Raw genomic sequence first — 17,917 nt, 5'->3', positions numbered from 1 at the left:
GAGAACAGCTTTGGAGGGTGTCACAGGGTGTCACAGCGGCGCCTCGGCTATGCTGTTCCCGGCCGCCGAAAAGCTCAGGAATGGCCTGCCCTTGTATTGCTTTTCTTATAAATTCTTTATTTTTTTATGTCAAGACTGCAACTGCCTTTGGCCATTAGCAATAAATAAATGACAATATGATGCCATTAAAAAAGAACCAGCAAAAGCTGAGACTGTCTCTTTTGACTTCCAAACTTGCTCTGAACCACAAAGGTTTTGTTGTTGAACTCTGGTGTTATTTAGAGAGTGAGCCACTGGGCTATGGCTACTACTGTCTACACTCAGAGAAACATGGTGGTACCAGCAACAACTCAAACATCTCTAACAAGAAGAGGTTAGATGGCTATCTGTCAGCAATGCTGATTCTATGACCTTAAGCAGATGATGATAAGGAGGGCATCTTGGCCATCTTCTGGGCATGGAGTAGGGGTCACTGGCGGTGTGTGTGTGGGAGGTATTTGTGAATTTCCTGCATTGTGCAGGGGGTTGGAGTGGATGACCCTGGTGGTCCCTTCCAACTCTATGATTCTATGAACAAGGCACAGAGTTGTTGCGGCTCCCTGAAGGTTAAATAACCATCCCTACCTACACAAGACCTCCTAAAATGAAGAATTCTTTTGATTTTGAGATTTGCCTCACTTTTGGAGCTGATAGGACCAGCAGAGCACCTAAAGTTTAATGCTTAAACATACCATCTCCAGGGTATCAGCAAATACAGACTCTCCAGGCCAAAGATCTCTTGTGGTAGAACTGCAATGCCCTCTGTAGTCAGACTTGTTTCTACATTTAATATGCAATAGAGGCAAAGTCATGGTGGTGCTGCATTCATGTCAAAATTGCTGTAGTGGTACCAGCTCATCTTATGAATTCCAGAGCACGAGTTCTTCAAAAAACTGATCTTTCTTACCTCAACTTTAACTAAAGAAACTGCACAACATACCAGACAGTAATCCAATTTGTTTTTTTTAAAAAAAACATTGTTTATAAACAAAGCCTAAAAACAGCACTAATGTCTTTTTTAAAAAATCCCACAAGAACAAGTCATATACCAACATACATTGTAACAGTATGTGGTCTCTAATGGTGCCGGCCCTATTTGGCCTGCGCTGCTCTCCATACATATATTCATGTCATGGAAGACATGGGGACTGACTCCCTGGCCATTTCGTTCTCATGCTGGAATCTGGAATGCTCAGTCTCCCCTAGTGATTAGGTCCTCAATGTAGGCATCCAGCTCATCATCTGTATTGATATCAATGTCCTGAAAAAAATCACCAGAGAGAGAGACAGAGAGGCTTTAAAATGAGATTCCACCCCCATGAACACAAACCAACATAGCAGACTTATTTTTGGAACAGTTTCCCCTAATGCTCTGGCTTACTGCTGCCCTTCCATTCAGCTGTTTAATCCAGGCAGCAGCAACCAAGTTGTAGATGCTGTATAGGTATATGCTGGAAAAAATATATGCTGTGATTGATGCTTGAGGAAGACAGGCAGTAAGCTAAGGTCTAGAGAATCACTATACTCTGTGGTCTTTCTTTTTTTTTTAGTCCCTTATTAAGAACTAGGACTCATGTTTCCTATTCTTCTACAGTTATATTGTGTTTTTAAAAAAGATAATAACAGGTTGTTTCAAAGATGCACTCTGGGAAAGGGAATCTTGCACTGTATGGAGAACTGAGCTCACATTCAGTGGGGAATTAATGGATGAACCTGGGCTCTATATGAGGGGCAGGTACTGAGTCAGTAATGAGTACCCTGTCAGTACTGAGCACATTGCTATGCTCATTGCAGCAGGATTCATGCTTTGATGTGCAACAGCAGCTGACAGGGTGTGTATAGAAGTGCCATCAAGTCACAGCCAACTTATGGCGACCCTAGCAAGGGGTTTTCAAGGCAAGAGAGAAGCAGAGGTGGCTTGCCATTGCCTTCCTCTGTAGAATCTTTCTTGGTGATCTCCCCAACTGGGATCCCCCCCCCCTGACGCTGGCACTCACGGGATGCAGGTGTGGGATCATGCAGGCTCCTATGTGGCTCTGCCCCCCCTATTCAGGATTGAACTGTGTGTACAGACCACTGAACTGAACATGAGTTGTGTAAATTTGCTACTAGGCTCTTGTGGGGCATGCGTCTAAATTCTCTACTAAGGAGGGACTCTGAATTTTGACAGAGTAGAAGAGGGCCTAAACAAGTTACAACCAACCTGTGCAAGACTTGGGAACTTAACTAGCTTTGTGAGCTACACTGCAGATTTCCATAGATGCAAAGTGGTTAATGGTTTAAGCTCCTGTGCTAGGCTTGACTCAGGGGAACTCCAGCAACCAGAGGCTTTACTCACCTCTTGTACCTTTTGGAGTAGTGCTACTATGTTAGTCCTTAGCTTCTGGAGCTTTTCCTTCGTCTCTGCAAGCTTCTGTTCCTGAACAAGAAGTTTTTCTTCACTGGCTTTGGCCTGAGCATTAGCCCGAGTCTGGTACGAGTTGCACAAGTTCTGGAGACCTACCTCGTACTGTTTGAAATATTCTTTCTGTGGGGAAAACCAACACAGAGCCATCAATGGGGTTTTTTTTTTTACAAGAAAAGCAGTATGGATGCCTGCAGTTTCCCCACAGTAACAGGAAAGGCATTTGCAAACTTAGTACACACTTCATTGATAGATACAGCCTTGACTAGAGATGCATGATTCTGTACAGAATGTGTTAACATAATGTAAGTCACATTATATTGCTTTTACTACCAGTTTTGTTAGCAATAAAAGACTCTTAAGTAAAACAACATGTTGCCCTCTGCTGGCTAAGAATCTAGAAAGCACAGAAGTTGTTCATATCCCACAGGAGCTATTCAAACTCTATCAGTCTACACTGATCTTTGTTGTATTTGTGGCTAAGCAAGTATGGTAAAGATTGGAAAAAAGCCAGGGAAATCTTGGGAGGTGCACAACTGTACCAGGTAAACGAAAGTAGAAAAATGGCGGGGGGGACACGACTCACTTTCCAATAGAATAGCATTTCCCACAAATAACTGTGTAGAAAAGGTCTCCGACACACTTTCATTCATAATAAATTTAGGGCGAACTATCAGCTGGACAGCAGACTTTAAATATTTTTAAAATGTTTTAATATTGTAGATGTAGCACAGATTATCTGGGCTCAGCATTGAGAGACATTTTCCCCTTTCAAAGGGAGTGGCTGTGAAATGCTGGATTTATTAAAACTGGACTATTAAACAGATAAACTATAAAAGAGGAGAGACAATTATAATAATAATAATGTTGTGAAAATTGAAGATATTTATTGTATCTTTGAATTCAGGCAATGCTGTCTCACTGGACGGATCACTGTTTTAAGTGGTTAAGTATAGAATTTGTTAAAGCTTTCATACTATTTTTGAGAAGAACCCTCAAAGAAGTTGGTTGTTTAATAATAATATTTTCTACAAACTGATTCAAATTATCATCCTCCGGTAGCCTGCTATTATGGTATGCTCTCCTCTCTTTCGGGGGGGGGGAGGTTCTTTTTATAGATGAAAAAAATGACCAGGGGGCTGGATTAGGAGGCACCTCCCACATCCTCCCCAAAACCTGTCTTTCTCCTGCCTTCATAGTGGACAATCACTAGTTCCTCCTCATCCTCTGGTATAGTGGGTAGTGCTCACCCCTGCTGACAGGCCAGGGCATTGAAAAAAGAAGGAAGATCTGCTTCTGCTGCTGGGGAGAAGGAATCAGGGGTGAGTTCCCATTCTGCCATCTTCTCTCTTCCTGCTCAGTACAGAGTGCAGGCCACTGGGAAGGCAGGTAAGTAGCACCTGCGATCTGTGCTGGGGTCAACCAGCGGTGTGCTCAGAGGCCTTCTTCCCACCCATCCATCTTCTGGGACCATAGGCTTGGCTGCCAGAGCTCCCTAGCAGTTGAAGAGAACCTAAGGATGATTTAGGTCAGCATCACCTTCCTAGGATTTTTGCCTCTGCTGAGGTGGCTTTTGGCATAAGAATTCTCCACTATGCTCTCCTGCCCTAAGCCCAGCTTCTGGTACCCTCCTAGGTTTATCACTGTCATCACCTGGTGGTCTGGGCCGCTTGAGGGCAACAAGAAGAAGAGTTGGTTTTTATATGCCAACTTTCTCTACCACTTAAGGAACAATCAGACCAGCTTACAATCACCTTCCCTTCCCCTCCCCACAACAGACACCCTGTGAGGTAGGTGGGGCTGAGAGAGCTCTAAGGGAGCTGTGACTAGCTCAAGGCCATCCAGTTGGCTTCATGTGTAGGAGTGGGGAAACCAACCCGGTTCACCAGATTAGCCTCCGCCGCTCACGTGTAGGAGTGGGGAATCAAACCCGGTTCTCCAGATCAGAGTTCATTGCTCCAAACCACCGTTCTTAAACCACTACACCATGCTGCCTCTCAACAAGTAGGGAGAACAGAGACTTTGCTTACCTGATGAATTCTCCTTCTACCTGTTCACCCGACAATGCACCAGAATCCACTAAATAGGTGAACTGTGGCCAGGACTGTCAGTTCCCACCCCCCCAGTACTGCTATATTTTCTAACAGGGTCCGATTTGTGATCACAGCCAAGGACTGGGAGGTACATCCTAATGCAGCCCCAGACCATTCTTTCTTCTGTAAAAGAACTTGCCTCCTAGTGGACCGAGAGGACTATGCTGGGGCCCAGCATTGGCAAACAAGCACAACGAGAATTCACCAGCTAAACATATTCTCCATTTTCCTAAATTTGACTATATAGCAAAACTAAATAAGGTGTTTATGTACACACAGAGTTAATTAAATGTTAAAAGCTTATTCCAGTGAAAGCATGCTATATATATATTTTAGATTGGCTAAAATGCGCATAATAAAATACCGTACACTTTAGATTAGACGGTTGTGCTTTGTTTCACCTCTATAACTGAACCCATAACTCACCCTATAGCGTCCAGGTTACACCACTATAAATGTCACTGGCTTCATCCAAAAAGTTCTGGAAACTGTAATTTGGTGAAGATGCTCAGAAGTCTCTTAAGAGATCCTTAGAACTCTCCCCTTTCCCCCTTTTAAGAATTACAATTCTTGCCATTTTCAGGAAGGCAGAATGACATTTAATTCAGTTTTACTACATTGTACAGATATGTTACTGTGATAATGTTTGGGACAGATACCATAATTCTAACTTCTTTAATACTTTTACTGTTTGTCTCTGAAATGGAGACAGACTACAGCTGCACGCCATCCCCTCTCCTTTGTGTGTAGCGCTTATATTTGAAAGTGTTCAGCTCCTAATTTAGACAATTTATAAATATCATATGGTGATGTACAGGGAGGGAGATGGACCATTAAAGCTGCTGACTCCAAAAACAGTCCTACTGAAGGGTCAAGCGTGATTGCTTTAAGAAGGTGACAATTTGCAGCTCATAAAATTAAAAACTGCTCAGTGCAATGACGAAAATCAAGTCCCAAGAAGTCGTGTGTTTGATTCTTGCCTCAGCCATAAACTTACCAGTGGGAAAGCCACCAGTTCTTCTGAACTCATGGAACTCAGCTCCTTCTTGGAGATGGGGAAATTGGGAGGCAAGAAATAACGCAAACAATTCCTACCAAAAAAAGAGAAGACAACAGATCAAAACTGTGAAACAGGTGCAATGCTGAGAGTGCCAATAGAGCACAGCATACATTTATTGGGTGCAGAATTCAGCTTCAAGAGAAGTTCGGCTTTCATTTAAAAAGTATTCTACCTCTTATGCTGCTAAGACATGCTTGAAAGTGGGCAGGCAATGCCTGCCGAAACGTCAAGAAGCCAGAAAGGTAGCAGAGTAGTTGGCTGGGGCTTCAGTTCCCTACATGGTTTTTTGCCCTTCCCCACAATTTAAATTATGCAGTCACCCAATCTGCATGATTCAAACAGGTCACAGAAGTTGAGATTGTCTGGGCACAGCAATTTAACATTTTAAGCAGGGAGTATATGTAGCCCTGGTTTACATTTAGTATTTGAAGAGGAGATTATGCCTGCAGCTACAAGTAGCTGGCAAAACGACAACGATGCTCACCGGAGTGTCTGGGTTAACAGGTCTACAGTCTCATGGCTGCTGCTTGCAGAGGCAGTGGTGTCTGGCTCAGTTCGGACACACTCTGAGGTAGAAGGTTTGGCTGCAACAACTTCCTCCTGCTGCTGCGTGTCTGGACTTTGGTGTTCCGGAGAGGGAGGCTTCATCAACCGCACATCCTCACTACCTCTCTCTACCCTAAAGGGACCAACAGGAATTTCACAGGAAGTCTTTTCTATGCATCAAGATATCAGCCTTTACCACCCCCTCATCTCCCACGAGACACATGCTACCATTCTGCTAGACAGCAAGACGTTCAGATATTCATATTTAGACCTATGTGAGCTTTCAAGCCTACACTTTAATTATGAAAGCATCTGTTTTTTGGACTTTAGTTATGTATACCTAATTCCACCTTGTTGATCAAGGGATACAGAAGCATTGTTTTAAGGTGGACAATGCTCATATTTGATGCGAATTTCATATTTGAATTTCTTAAGAGTACTATGTAACTGTTTTTCAGTTTGGAAGATTATCTGTATAATATGCCAATTCTCTAAACTTAAGTAGTATAAAAGGGTCTTTTCTTGGATATCATGTGGTTATGCTGCACTACAACTTTGTAACTTTCTTGTAAAGTGTATTTACCTACATGAAACAGAAAGATGTATCTCTATTCTATGTAAGGTTAATACTGCTATTAGAACATGAAGGCATCAGATCATAAGCTAAGTGTTTTTTTGGTAAGCAGCTGTATTGCCCTGAGGATGTTGGGTCTTCAGCTGAATTACTGATTGATAATTGTGGTTTATATAATATGAATGTAGGGTTAGTAAATATAGTTAATTGCTTTGTTTTTGTACAACATATTTTTATTTCAAGTCCAGCAGTCTGTTCACACAGTGGCCAACCAGGTGCCTCTAGGAAGCCACAAACAAGACGACTGCAACAGCACCATCCTGCCTGTGTTCCACCGCACCCAATATAATAGGCATGCTCCTCTGATACTAGAGAGAATAGGTATGCAGAATGACTAGTATCCATTCTAACTAATAGCCATGAATACTCCTTTCCTCCATGAATATGTCCACTCCCCTCTTAAAGCCCTCCAAGCTGGCTTTAAGAGGGGAGTGGACAACCTTTTGGTTGTCTGGAGAATCTCTTCCTTTTCTTTTTTCCTGATTTTTCCCCCAATGAGATGAAGTCAAAGAGAAAAGCTACTAGGAGATCTGGCGACTTCTTCAATATACCTGGCAGTCTACAGCTCTTCACCTCTCCAACAGCATTCCCAAACACAACAAGTGGTCTCATCAGATACTGGATGGTATTAACCTCCCCCAGCCCAGAAACAGATTATGGAAGAAAAGGTCACCATGGACAGCCCTTGCATCCCTAAACACATATATGCGTACACACACACGTGACAATTACCAGCGATCTCTTGGGGTGGTATCCGTAGGAACGTAATCAAACTTCACCTTCCAGCGAACGGCTTTCTTGCCCACTTCCACAGTTGTAACACGTCCGGTGTACCACTCCTTGTTCACACGTACTTCGACGTGTAGCCCTTTATCTGAGAGATGGAAGGGCAGATGCTGAAAGGCTTGCACTATGCACGTTTACAGTTTAACTGTAGCTTGAGTTTCCTCTAAAATAATGCTCTTGAAATGAGACTACTGTCACAATCATAATTTTTTGTTCCTTGAATAGCCCTTACTAAGTGATAGGGGAGCGGGGGGGAAGAGAGAGAGAGAGAGAGGGAGAGGGAGAGAGAGAGGGAGAAAGAGGGAGGGAGGGAGGGAGAGAGAGAGAGAGAGAGAGAGAGAGAGAAGATAATGTTTAGGACTTTTATGAATTTGAGATGGAGGAGGAAGAAGAGTTGGTTTTTATATATTGACTTTTTCTACCTTTTAAGGAGAATCAAACCGGCTTACAAACTCCTTCCCTTCCTCGCCCCACAACAGACACCTTGTGAGGTAGGTGGGACTGAGAGAGTTCGGAGACTGTGACTAGCCTAAGATCACCCAGCAGGCTTCATGTGTAGAAGTTGGGAAACCAACCCTGTTCACCAGATTAGAGTCCGCCACTCTTAACCACTACACCACAGTTTCGATACAAGATCTTCGAACTGAAGTCACTTATCAGAACTGCAATCAAAACAGATCATATGCCTGAATGTGGTACATTGGAATGAGACACAGCCTTGAACTCAATGTATGTAGCTCTGAAGGTTAGTCAGAATGCAATAATGGCTGCATTCAAAGAGCCAACAGATTTCTGGTTTAGCCTAAATGTAAAGTAGTTTTAAACAGCACCCCTCCACACACACTTTGTTATTAGACTGATGTCTAACCCATGCAGTGTTTCATATCTCCATAAATATGATTTACTTCTTACCTTTCTGCGCCCTTTTCAATTCTGCTGACTCTTCTTCCCCTGCGCTGTCTGTGAGCTGAAAACAGAGAAATTCGGATAACTTAATACTGCACGCATCAGCACTGAACTAAATGCTCAGAATCTAACAAGAAGTGAGATTGTGGGGTTCAGTAGAAAACTGCTGGCATTTTCATTTAACTTTCAGACATCATTAATTCTTGTGCATTCTGGAGAGAACACAGCAAGATTCTTGTGGAGTGAAATATTTATAATAGCAAATAATATTTATTAGACATGAATCTATTAGGATTTTTCTATGAAACAGAATTCTTGTTTTCAATGGTTCTGAGATGAGGCAATCTTTGAAAGATGGGATTCCACCTCTTATTGGGTCAGCAGGCAAGGCCACATGCAGAAAGATACCACTGAATGGAGCTTCCTTTTAGCTTGCAGAGTGAGCCACGAAACCGGAAAAGTCCCTAACACTAGAATAAGAATCAAATGTCTGAAGCCATAACTCTCATACTGTAGAATTTAAAAGGAAAACCTGAGGAGGCTAGGGCATGCCCCTAGACCTGAACTAAGGCTATGACAGAGGGGGTGGCATGGGGCTTTCCCAAAACTCCGGTTGACATTCCTTCATACTACTTAAGAATGAGTACATCACGCTACTCTGGAAGTACTAAGTCTCAGAATTCACAGGTATTGATAAATTATCTTTCTCCAGTGGTTCTGTGATGTTGCAGTCTATGACTGATAGGATGTAGAAAAGTAGCATGATAGGGTAAAAGTCGCTACACATAGTCTGCTCTCTAGAGAAGTAGTCTTCCAAATCTTGCATCTACTGAATGAGTCAGTTAGGGCTGATCACTGATTTTGGATGTCTAACCAGACACATTTTTCAATGACTATCTTGCCTCAAATTTAGCTGAGTTTGGGTAAAATCTCCAAATGAAAGGGAACAGTGACTATCAATTTTGGTCAGCAAATTGAAGTGGCAAGGAGTCAAGGTGCTCTCCTCACTGCTCACCCACCTCCACCACCACCTCATTGGAATCCTTCTCTTCTTTGACAGTCACATTTTTGCCCGGTTTCCTTTTTTCTTTTCTCTGTCCAACCTCCTCCTCTGATTCATCCTCGATCGTATTTATGCTTCTCTTCCGGGAACTGGCAGCCTGAAGAGATGGGGACAAGAACAGATGATCTTCAACAACAAGAAAGCATTCATACATCAATTTGGAAAATGGAAGCGTGCAGAAGTGTTGTCATGAAGAAGCTACCTGCCAGGAATGGCAAGACACAAATTATTTTCCAAACTGCCTTTGTGAAATGCAGTCTCTTATTTTCTTTCTTTTAACATTAACATTTCCTTTTGTTCTTCACCACCGACAACAAGTGGCTGTGTCTAGTATTCCATACTGCTGCCTAATTTAAATCCCTGGGTATATAGACACCGCTGTGGTTTTTTTACGCATCAGACAGTTAAAAACTTTATCGCCCTGGAATTACTGCATGTAAAGCAATTTCTTTCATTATACTTTAGTTTTAGAAAACAATGAAAACAATCTTCCTTGGGCCTTGTATATACCTAAGCTCAATTAACAAATTTACAAACCAAATTAAATGATGTGAAGAACATTCAAAATAAAAAGGAGGAGCAAAACACTCCCGGTCCTTATTTACTCACCTGGGGAGGCTTGACAACACAGGGTTTCTTTGGTGGCAGAAGCAGCTTTGAGTGTTTCGGGCTGGGAGGTTTGGGCTGGCTCTTGGAGTTCTGAAGTAGCATTGGGGGTGACCTCCCTACTGCCACCGGTTTGGGTGGTGGCCTTACAAGGGTGGCTGTAGATTTCCCATGAGCCACAGCTTGAGGCTGCATTCTGGAAATGTTCAATTCCTCCCTGAATACCACGCTTTGCGATCTGGGGGAGCTAATGGCTGGTCGAGCTGGGGGGGCCTTTTTCTGTTGTGTGATACACCTGGAAAGTTGAGCTGGGGGCCTACTAGGAGCATTTTTAATCACGTCGGGTAAAGGAGGAGACCGTGGCCGCTGTGGTCTGATCAGCAGGTCTGAATTCTGCAAAGAGGAGGACAGGAGAAACAAAAGTCACCATAGGCTCCTGAGGCAGAGAGAAGGCCCTTCAAAGGAGGGGATGACACTTACCTCTGGCACAGGCCGAGTGGTGACTTCCAGGGGCAGTTTCTTCAAGTCAGCTTGGGAACGTATTGGTGTAGTTTTCTGGAGCAGAACAATCATATCATTCATCATTTTATGAGCAACCACTATTCACCAGAAACTCACTGTCCTGACCCCTTAGTGAAAACCAACTGGGATTAACAATCCCGTTGTGAATCAGTTCCTTAGTCTGTAGCAGTCTTTTCACACATGCATGAATACTACTTGATGGCAGCCAATATATGAACTGACACCACTCGAAAAAAAAATCATTTCATTCAAAGACATATGGAAGGTCTATCTGCAGTTTTGTACCTGTGATGGCTCATTTAGACAACTGAAGTCGCAATCATCAGGTCATGGATATTGCATGTGTGAACCAGCCCCTAACACCTTGAAGCAGACTCCATGGAAGCTGAAGTGTGAATAGATTCCATGGAAGTTCTGCCTGTGGTGGTTGATTCTTGGTGGTTCATTTACATATATAAGTCTCTACTTGAGGCTTAAGCACTATTGTTGCAGGAGCTAGCGTAGCAACCATGTGTCAAAACTATACCAGAACTATTCTTTTTTTCCCCTGAGTCATTCTTTGTGTGAGTCTGGTAGACTTGTGAAAGTGATGTTGTCAATTTACTATCCTTAAGGTGACAGACAGGACCCCTCCCCTGCCAACGCAAACCAATGGAGGAATAAAAAACCCAACCTGAAATCATCCTTTTTGACAGGTGATTACCCATTACTAAAGACAAAGACAGCACATATCTGGAACCAACCATGGAAGTCTGAGCTCTGGCAGGCCACTGGGTCAATTTGAACCTCATCATGAGGAACAGACTGAGTTTGATTTTTTTTTAAACCCTTCTTTCAAATTAGAGTATGCACAGGAGAGTTAAGAGTGGATGCTATTCTAATGTATACTGACAACAGGTTTACTTCAAATCCGAAAGCAGATGACATGTCCCACTTGTAAGAGCATTTGAAAACCCCAAGCACAAAGGCCCAGACATGCCTGTAAGGCCTCCAGCTTCTCTTGTTGCTGGCGAATTTTCTCTGTCAGTTCTTTCTGCTTGTCTTCCTGTGATTTCTCCTTCTTCAAAATTCCCAGAGGCACCTTCAGCTTCTGTTCAGGAGCATCACATCTGAGAAGGGAGAAAAGAACAAGAGGTAGGCTCAGTGAAATGAAGACAAAGCACTGCTAGGACTGCACCTTAGCCACTCAGAGCAAGTCTGGGAACTGTTCGGCCACCTAAGCTTCTGCATGATGTAGTGTATCGCTCAAGTAACAAACAAAACGACAACAAAGTTTAGTTCTCTCTGTCATCATCCAGTGATCCAGATCACACGGTGTTCTCCTCAGTCCACAAGGAGGCAGGTTCCCTTTACAGAAGGAAGAAGTCTTCTATTTTGTTCCTCACATTTTTCTTCACTTGCACAATGTTGTGATCACTGTAGAGCACATTTTTCCTAAGAGAAGCATTCTAGCAATACAGGATGGCAGGCACCTGCTTCTAGGGTTCCAGAACAGCCTATCAGCCATCCTGTGTCCAGGGTTAATTTTTAAAAAGCACTTTTAAATAATGCCTGGTGTTAAGATTTATGGAACTCGCTATTACTAGTGGCAATAGCCACCAACATAGAAACATTTTAAAAGTAATAGACCCATCCTCCATAATTTTGTTGGTCCTTGACTATTAGTTGCAGCAGCTGACCACAATTGCCTTATTTGGTATCTCCAATTGACAATGCTGAAAATGTATAAAAAGGTCTTCATCCTTTTGCTCTACTCATGAGCTTCCTAGGGATGTTTGGTTGGAGACAGAATGCTGGACTGGATGGATCTTGATTTGGTTCAACAGCACAGTTCTTACAAGCCACAACCTTAAAGAAGCGCAAAAATATGCTGGCCATTTAGAAGGCTTTGAAATTTTTACCTCTCTCCCCATGTATCTTCTTATTTCATTTCTCCAAGCTCCCGAAGTTGCATATTGCTAACAATGAAGGCATTGCGAAGAGTTGGACTTAGTTGTCACAAACTGTACTACTTGCGACTGCAGGTGGGCAGAAACCTGAGTTCTCTTGCATATGGAAAAAAATCTTGCATGTAAGAAACCAGATGACAAGAGACTAGGCTCTCACCCTTTTCTCCATCTAGCTTTGTATATGCAAAGAATCTGCTTTGTACGCAGAAGCAATTTGTGGACACCCCCCCACCTGTAGCCTGTTTTCCTCAGAAAAAGGTTTATGTTCTTACCTACTGTCTGTGAGACCTACATTTCCATTTGCACAACTTTTGTTTACCACAACTTTCCAAAAGTGGAAGCTTGCTTTTTATCTTGCAGAGAACTCAGTGTTCTTACTACTAGGAAAATCTCAACAGCAAGCAACATCTCTGCAAGACCTTGGCTTGCCTAAGTCTGAAATAGCAACACTGTGAATTATTTTACAGAACCAGTGATCTCCTGTGATGATGCCCGTACAGTGGCCACACTAAACTGTGACACAGGAAGTCCTTGCTTCAAACATCGCCTCAGCCGTAAACTTATTAGAAAGCCTTAGGCAAGTTACTCACTTTTAGCCTTAGCGACTTTTCCTTGTTGGTTGCAAGAGGGCAATATGCTAAAAAAGAAGGTTGATCAACTTTACAAAGGTTTTGTAAGGGTCACAGCAATAACTAGTCTGTTCAAAGAGCTTTACATATTATGCTCACCTGTCTTGTCCAGGTTCAGTGTTCATCGCACACACCCAGGAATCTGGGTATCCCTGCTCCACAGAGCTGAGCTGGAATTGGAGGCGCCGCCATTTCAGACACAGGTCTGTTTCACAGAAACACATCACACAGTCAGTCACTTGCAGGGCCTGCTAAATAAAATCGGCTGGCAACCAGAGGCTAAAAGCAAGACACACAGGGAACTCTGTATCTAAAAATATACACATATTTAGGCTTTGGGTGGGAACGGAATGCATGGGCCAATTCTCACAGGACTGCAAGGACCTCAGCATATTTGGGTATGTCCAGCTCCTAGCATCCACACCAAGGCAAATTTATCTTGGTTTCTAATGCTCTAACTGGCACAATTAACCAAGAACAAACATCTAAAGTGGTCACCCAGCTGTAGAGGGAGGATCCAGAGTCCCAATACAAAGGCAGATTTAGAAAGTGACTGCAAGAGTCAATATGTTTGTCTGGGAACCATTATTTGTTTCTAAAGTAGCACTTGGGGGTCTCAGCTACTCCCAAAATACCAGAATCTCAGCTTGACTCACCACACTGAATGGTAGTGTGGATCTGCATCGCTCTCCGTCGTTTGTAACGTAACTCATTTGATGGAGGTTGGTTCCAGTTAGCTGATAAATAGCCACAATCATCCCAGAACTTGCTAATGCCCATCTGAGCTAAAAATTAAAACAGAAAGTTTTAAAATGCTGAACGGACAGTGTATAGGAGTAAAACTGTGTGGCTGATACATAGTCTTCCTTCCCTACTGCCCCCTTTCTTCTTCCTAGATTTCCCTAATTCCCTTCCATGACCAACTTTCACCAAGGTGCAAGGACTCCTTACCAATTTTAATATCCTTCCAGTACTGAGCCAGATGTTCTCCCATTGCTCTTAACAAGTGCCGATACTCTTTGGCATCTGCAAAGTCCTGCTTGTTATGTGTTGGCTCCAAAACCAAATAGGGGACATCCACCACTCCTACAACGCCGCCACATGCCCTAAGAAGGAAAAAAGCCACTGTGATATACTCGTTGCACCAATTGAACTGCCTGGGTTAAGAATGACAGCACAGAAAACCATTCTCCCCATCTTCCAATTATACCATATGTGCACATTATTCAGTGCAGTATGTGTACCAGGATTATTAGCATGTTAATTATCACTAACATAGGAGCCCCGTGACGCAGAGTGTTAAGCTGCCGTACTGCAGTCAAAAGCTCTGCTCACAACCTGAGTTCGATCCCGACGGAAGGTAGCCGGCTCGAGGGTGACTCAGTCTTCCATCCTTCCGAGGTCGGTGAAATGAGTACCCAGCTTGCTGGGGGTAAAGGAAAGTTGACTGGGGAAGGCACTGGCAAACCACCCCGCAAACAAAGTCTGCCTTGGAAACGTCGGGATGTGACGTCACCCCATGGGTCAGGAATGACCCGATGCTTGCACAGGGGACCTTTACCGTTACCTAATTATCACTAAGAATGGCATAACTAAAAAGCTTTGTTGTCTTCTGCAAGGGCTACAGCAAATTGGGTCCCACTGATTTAGACCAGCCCCCCACCCCCAACCTTTCTAAGCCTGCAGGCATTTTGAGGCAGGGTAGCAGGTGCCACTACTAAATGGCTGCCACAGGGAGTGGAGCCAAGCACAAAATGGCTACCACAGGAGGTGGAGCCAAACACACATACGAGGAAGGGGTATGGGGAATATAAACACACACAGAGAGAAGTCAAAGTGGGGATAACACACAAATATAGAAAAGACCAATAGGGGTAAGGGATGAAATTCATAGACAGAAGTCCAAAGGGGGACAGGAGTGCTCCACTGCTCTGGTGCTTCCTAAGCCCCACTGCTTCACAGATGATCTGTAGGTCTTGTTTACAGGAATCTGGATCCTTCTCCAGTGAGCAGAGAGGAGGATCCAAGTGAAATGTCCCTTTATTCATATAAAGGCAGCCAGTCACTGTTCTTCTTTCACAATGGCCCTGCCTACTTTCCTGAAGCACATGGCAGGCACCACACGGGGAATCCGGATTTAGAATATGGATTATTAGTGCAGCACTTTCTTTCAGGTATAAAGTTTTCAGTTAATGCTGTGGTGCACATAAAATAAACACATTAAGAAACTTCAGTGTATTAAAAGGTGTGCAGCATAAACGTCTGTTACACGGCTCCCTTGTATGAGTTATCTCTATAAAAATACTCTTCTAGAAGGCGGTGCAGAAAGTCTAAACAGAAAGTCCCACCTTTGCCAACTTGCGCTGCACAGAGCAAAGTTGTGGTGTCAACTGAACAGTAGTTCCCTGCCAAGGCCTGAATATGATCAGCTTGAACAGTTGGCTCTTCAGGCCCTGCTGTAAGGACCCAGCTGGCTGTAAGGACCCAGCTGGGTTAGCAAGTGTGCAACTCTTAAACACTCCTTAGAGCGGCAACTGGCAAAACTACTCTGAGGAAGAGAGTCATTTGGTAGTGTGCATTTGTATCGATCTCAGTGCAACCCTACTTGTGCTCTGCCTTTCTCTTCTTGATCACCGAACTACGGGGTGGGGGGAAGACTGTGAGATGAGCTCTGGCAGGTGAGAAAATGTTGCAGGCTGCAGAGAAGGCTCTTAACTGAGGAAGAGAATCTGCCTCTAGAGGGAAAAAGGCTAACAAGAGTCTGCTTGAAATCCAACAGTCAAGGCATTTATCTACTAATATAGAGTTGTGTGGTGTATCATGAACGTGAGAACAACCAAATTCAACTTACTGTGAATCTTACCCTTCAACTTTTTTGTTTTGTTTTTTAAAAAGCAGATTTCTAGCACTTATCACTGCAAAGATAGGTTTGAAAACATAATGCCAAGGCTTCAGTGCTCCTAGTGAGTAGCAAAACCACAATATGAAAACAGTAAAAACTGAATAAACTATACAAAATAATTATGGACATTTTCTCAGATTTCAATATTGATATAGAATACAGAATTAATATTTTCTCTGTGCACAATTTAGACAACCAGGGTGCAGAACTGTAACCTGTTTTAGAATACACAAGGCCATCTCTGTACCAAAATCATTCTAATGTAGAGTGATCAAGGGGGAGAAACCTAATTGTTGACAGTTCATTCCACGGTGCTGTAGAAACTCAAGCCTTTGTTGTGAAAGCAACAGCTGTACAAAAATCACTGCAGGGAACTCACATGCCACCCTCCAGCTGCGGGCCCACCTTCTCATACATCTTAATCAGCCGGCTACAATTATAGACAAACATCCCATCCAAATGTCGCTGCTCTATGTTCACACCAAAGATGAAGTTTAGTTCTTTTGGCTCCTTTAGTGCCCTAGGACAGATATAAACAAACAGCATCAATGAAAGTCTTAGGATTGTTAACAGACAATAAACCAAACAAACCTGACCATGGCAAAAATGCTTGAAAGTCCACAGATGCAGCACCAAACCGCTTAAAAGGGCTATACATCAAATAACTGCTTATTACTCACAATAATGAAATAATATCAGTGACATTTCTTGGAAGCAAATTGTAAGAATAAGTCAAGAGAGGGTAAACAAGTAGCTGTGTGTGACAACACTAACACTGATTTATGAAGGGGCTGCATTCCCACTTTGGTTACACTCCTACCATTCATCATTTGGAAGCTAATTTTCATTATACAGGACATCACTGGCTTTCATCTGGGCATCACCAGCTTTGTGCAGCTTTGTGAAATCTTACTGCAGTGCATGGGTACCATACAAGCAATGGCTGTTTATTGTGGACAGGAGGAAGAGGCTTGTAGGTTGGCTATGGAACAGAGGCCTACCTCCCTGTCTTTACTAAAGCATCTTCCTCAGCTCAGGAAATTAGAGGAAAAAACACAGTAAGGTATGCAAGTCTGCATCCATGCACCAGGGTGGGCTTGACTGAAGACACTTGCAAAAGGACTCATCATCACTGCTGCAGTGTGTGTAATGCACTTTGGGGCATCTCAAATTGTTGCAGTCTCCAACTGCTTTCTTCCTGCTTCACATTCTACATCAATTGTTCCCTGCCACTCAGAACCAAATCAGAACTGGTTCAACCTCTAGCCATTTCCTCAATTTTCCAAAAGGAAGTTGTCTCAAAATGTGCAGTGGGCTTATTTTTGAGGTGTGCTATCCATTCTCAGTCTTGTCTAACTGATGTATGACTTGGAGGCCTAAAAAGAACAGATGCAACGGTGGGAGTATGTTTTGCTGTCTTATTGTACAAACTGCTTCACCACCACCACCGTGAGCCAGAATACAAGTATTTTTGTAAATACTATGTGGAACAACACGGCTAGGGGAGTAGCTGTGGCTCAGTGATAAAGCAGCTACATGACATACAGACTATCCTAGGTTTATCCCCAGCATCTTGAGTTAAAAAGGGATCAGGTTATGGGTAATGTGAAAGATCTCCACCACCAGAAACCCTAACAAGCTGCTGCTAGTTAGAGTAGACCTTGACAGACCAGTGGTCTGACTCAATATAGGTCAGCTTTGTACATTCATGAGACTCTTTATCCCTCCTTATCTTGTCTGTTCTTCTGTAATAAGCTGTAATTCTCAAGAATTAGCTC

The 17,917-nt window shown here is 43.1% G+C and overlaps 1 protein-coding gene across 1 annotated transcript in view; it reads right to left on the bottom strand.

Moving 5' to 3' along the window:
* Positions 1-1,203: 1,203 nt before the first annotated feature.
* Positions 1,204-17,917, bottom strand: part of MORC2 (MORC family CW-type zinc finger 2) — a 77,077-nt gene continuing 60,363 nt past the window's right edge. Inside the window, exons 13-26 of the mRNA XM_056859327.1 lie at positions 16,519-16,659; positions 14,189-14,343; positions 13,894-14,022; positions 13,337-13,442; positions 11,639-11,768; positions 10,618-10,692; positions 10,141-10,530; positions 9,488-9,628; positions 8,475-8,529; positions 7,509-7,650; positions 6,081-6,275; positions 5,534-5,627; positions 2,378-2,566; positions 1,204-1,300 (exon numbers count right to left, since the gene is read on the bottom strand). Of these exons, the coding sequence (XP_056715305.1) occupies positions 1,232-1,300; positions 2,378-2,566; positions 5,534-5,627; positions 6,081-6,275; positions 7,509-7,650; positions 8,475-8,529; positions 9,488-9,628; positions 10,141-10,530; positions 10,618-10,692; positions 11,639-11,768; positions 13,337-13,442; positions 13,894-14,022; positions 14,189-14,343; positions 16,519-16,659 (2,011 nt within the window). The 3' untranslated portion in view covers positions 1,204-1,231. The remainder of the gene's footprint in view (positions 1,301-2,377; positions 2,567-5,533; positions 5,628-6,080; positions 6,276-7,508; positions 7,651-8,474; positions 8,530-9,487; positions 9,629-10,140; positions 10,531-10,617; positions 10,693-11,638; positions 11,769-13,336; positions 13,443-13,893; positions 14,023-14,188; positions 14,344-16,518; positions 16,660-17,917) is intronic.

This window comes from Euleptes europaea, chromosome 13, assembly GCF_029931775.1.
Source record: "Euleptes europaea isolate rEulEur1 chromosome 13, rEulEur1.hap1, whole genome shotgun sequence".
Taxonomy (NCBI): domain Eukaryota; kingdom Metazoa; phylum Chordata; class Lepidosauria; order Squamata; family Sphaerodactylidae; genus Euleptes; species Euleptes europaea.
This window is presented reverse-complemented; position numbering and strand designations above follow the sequence as displayed.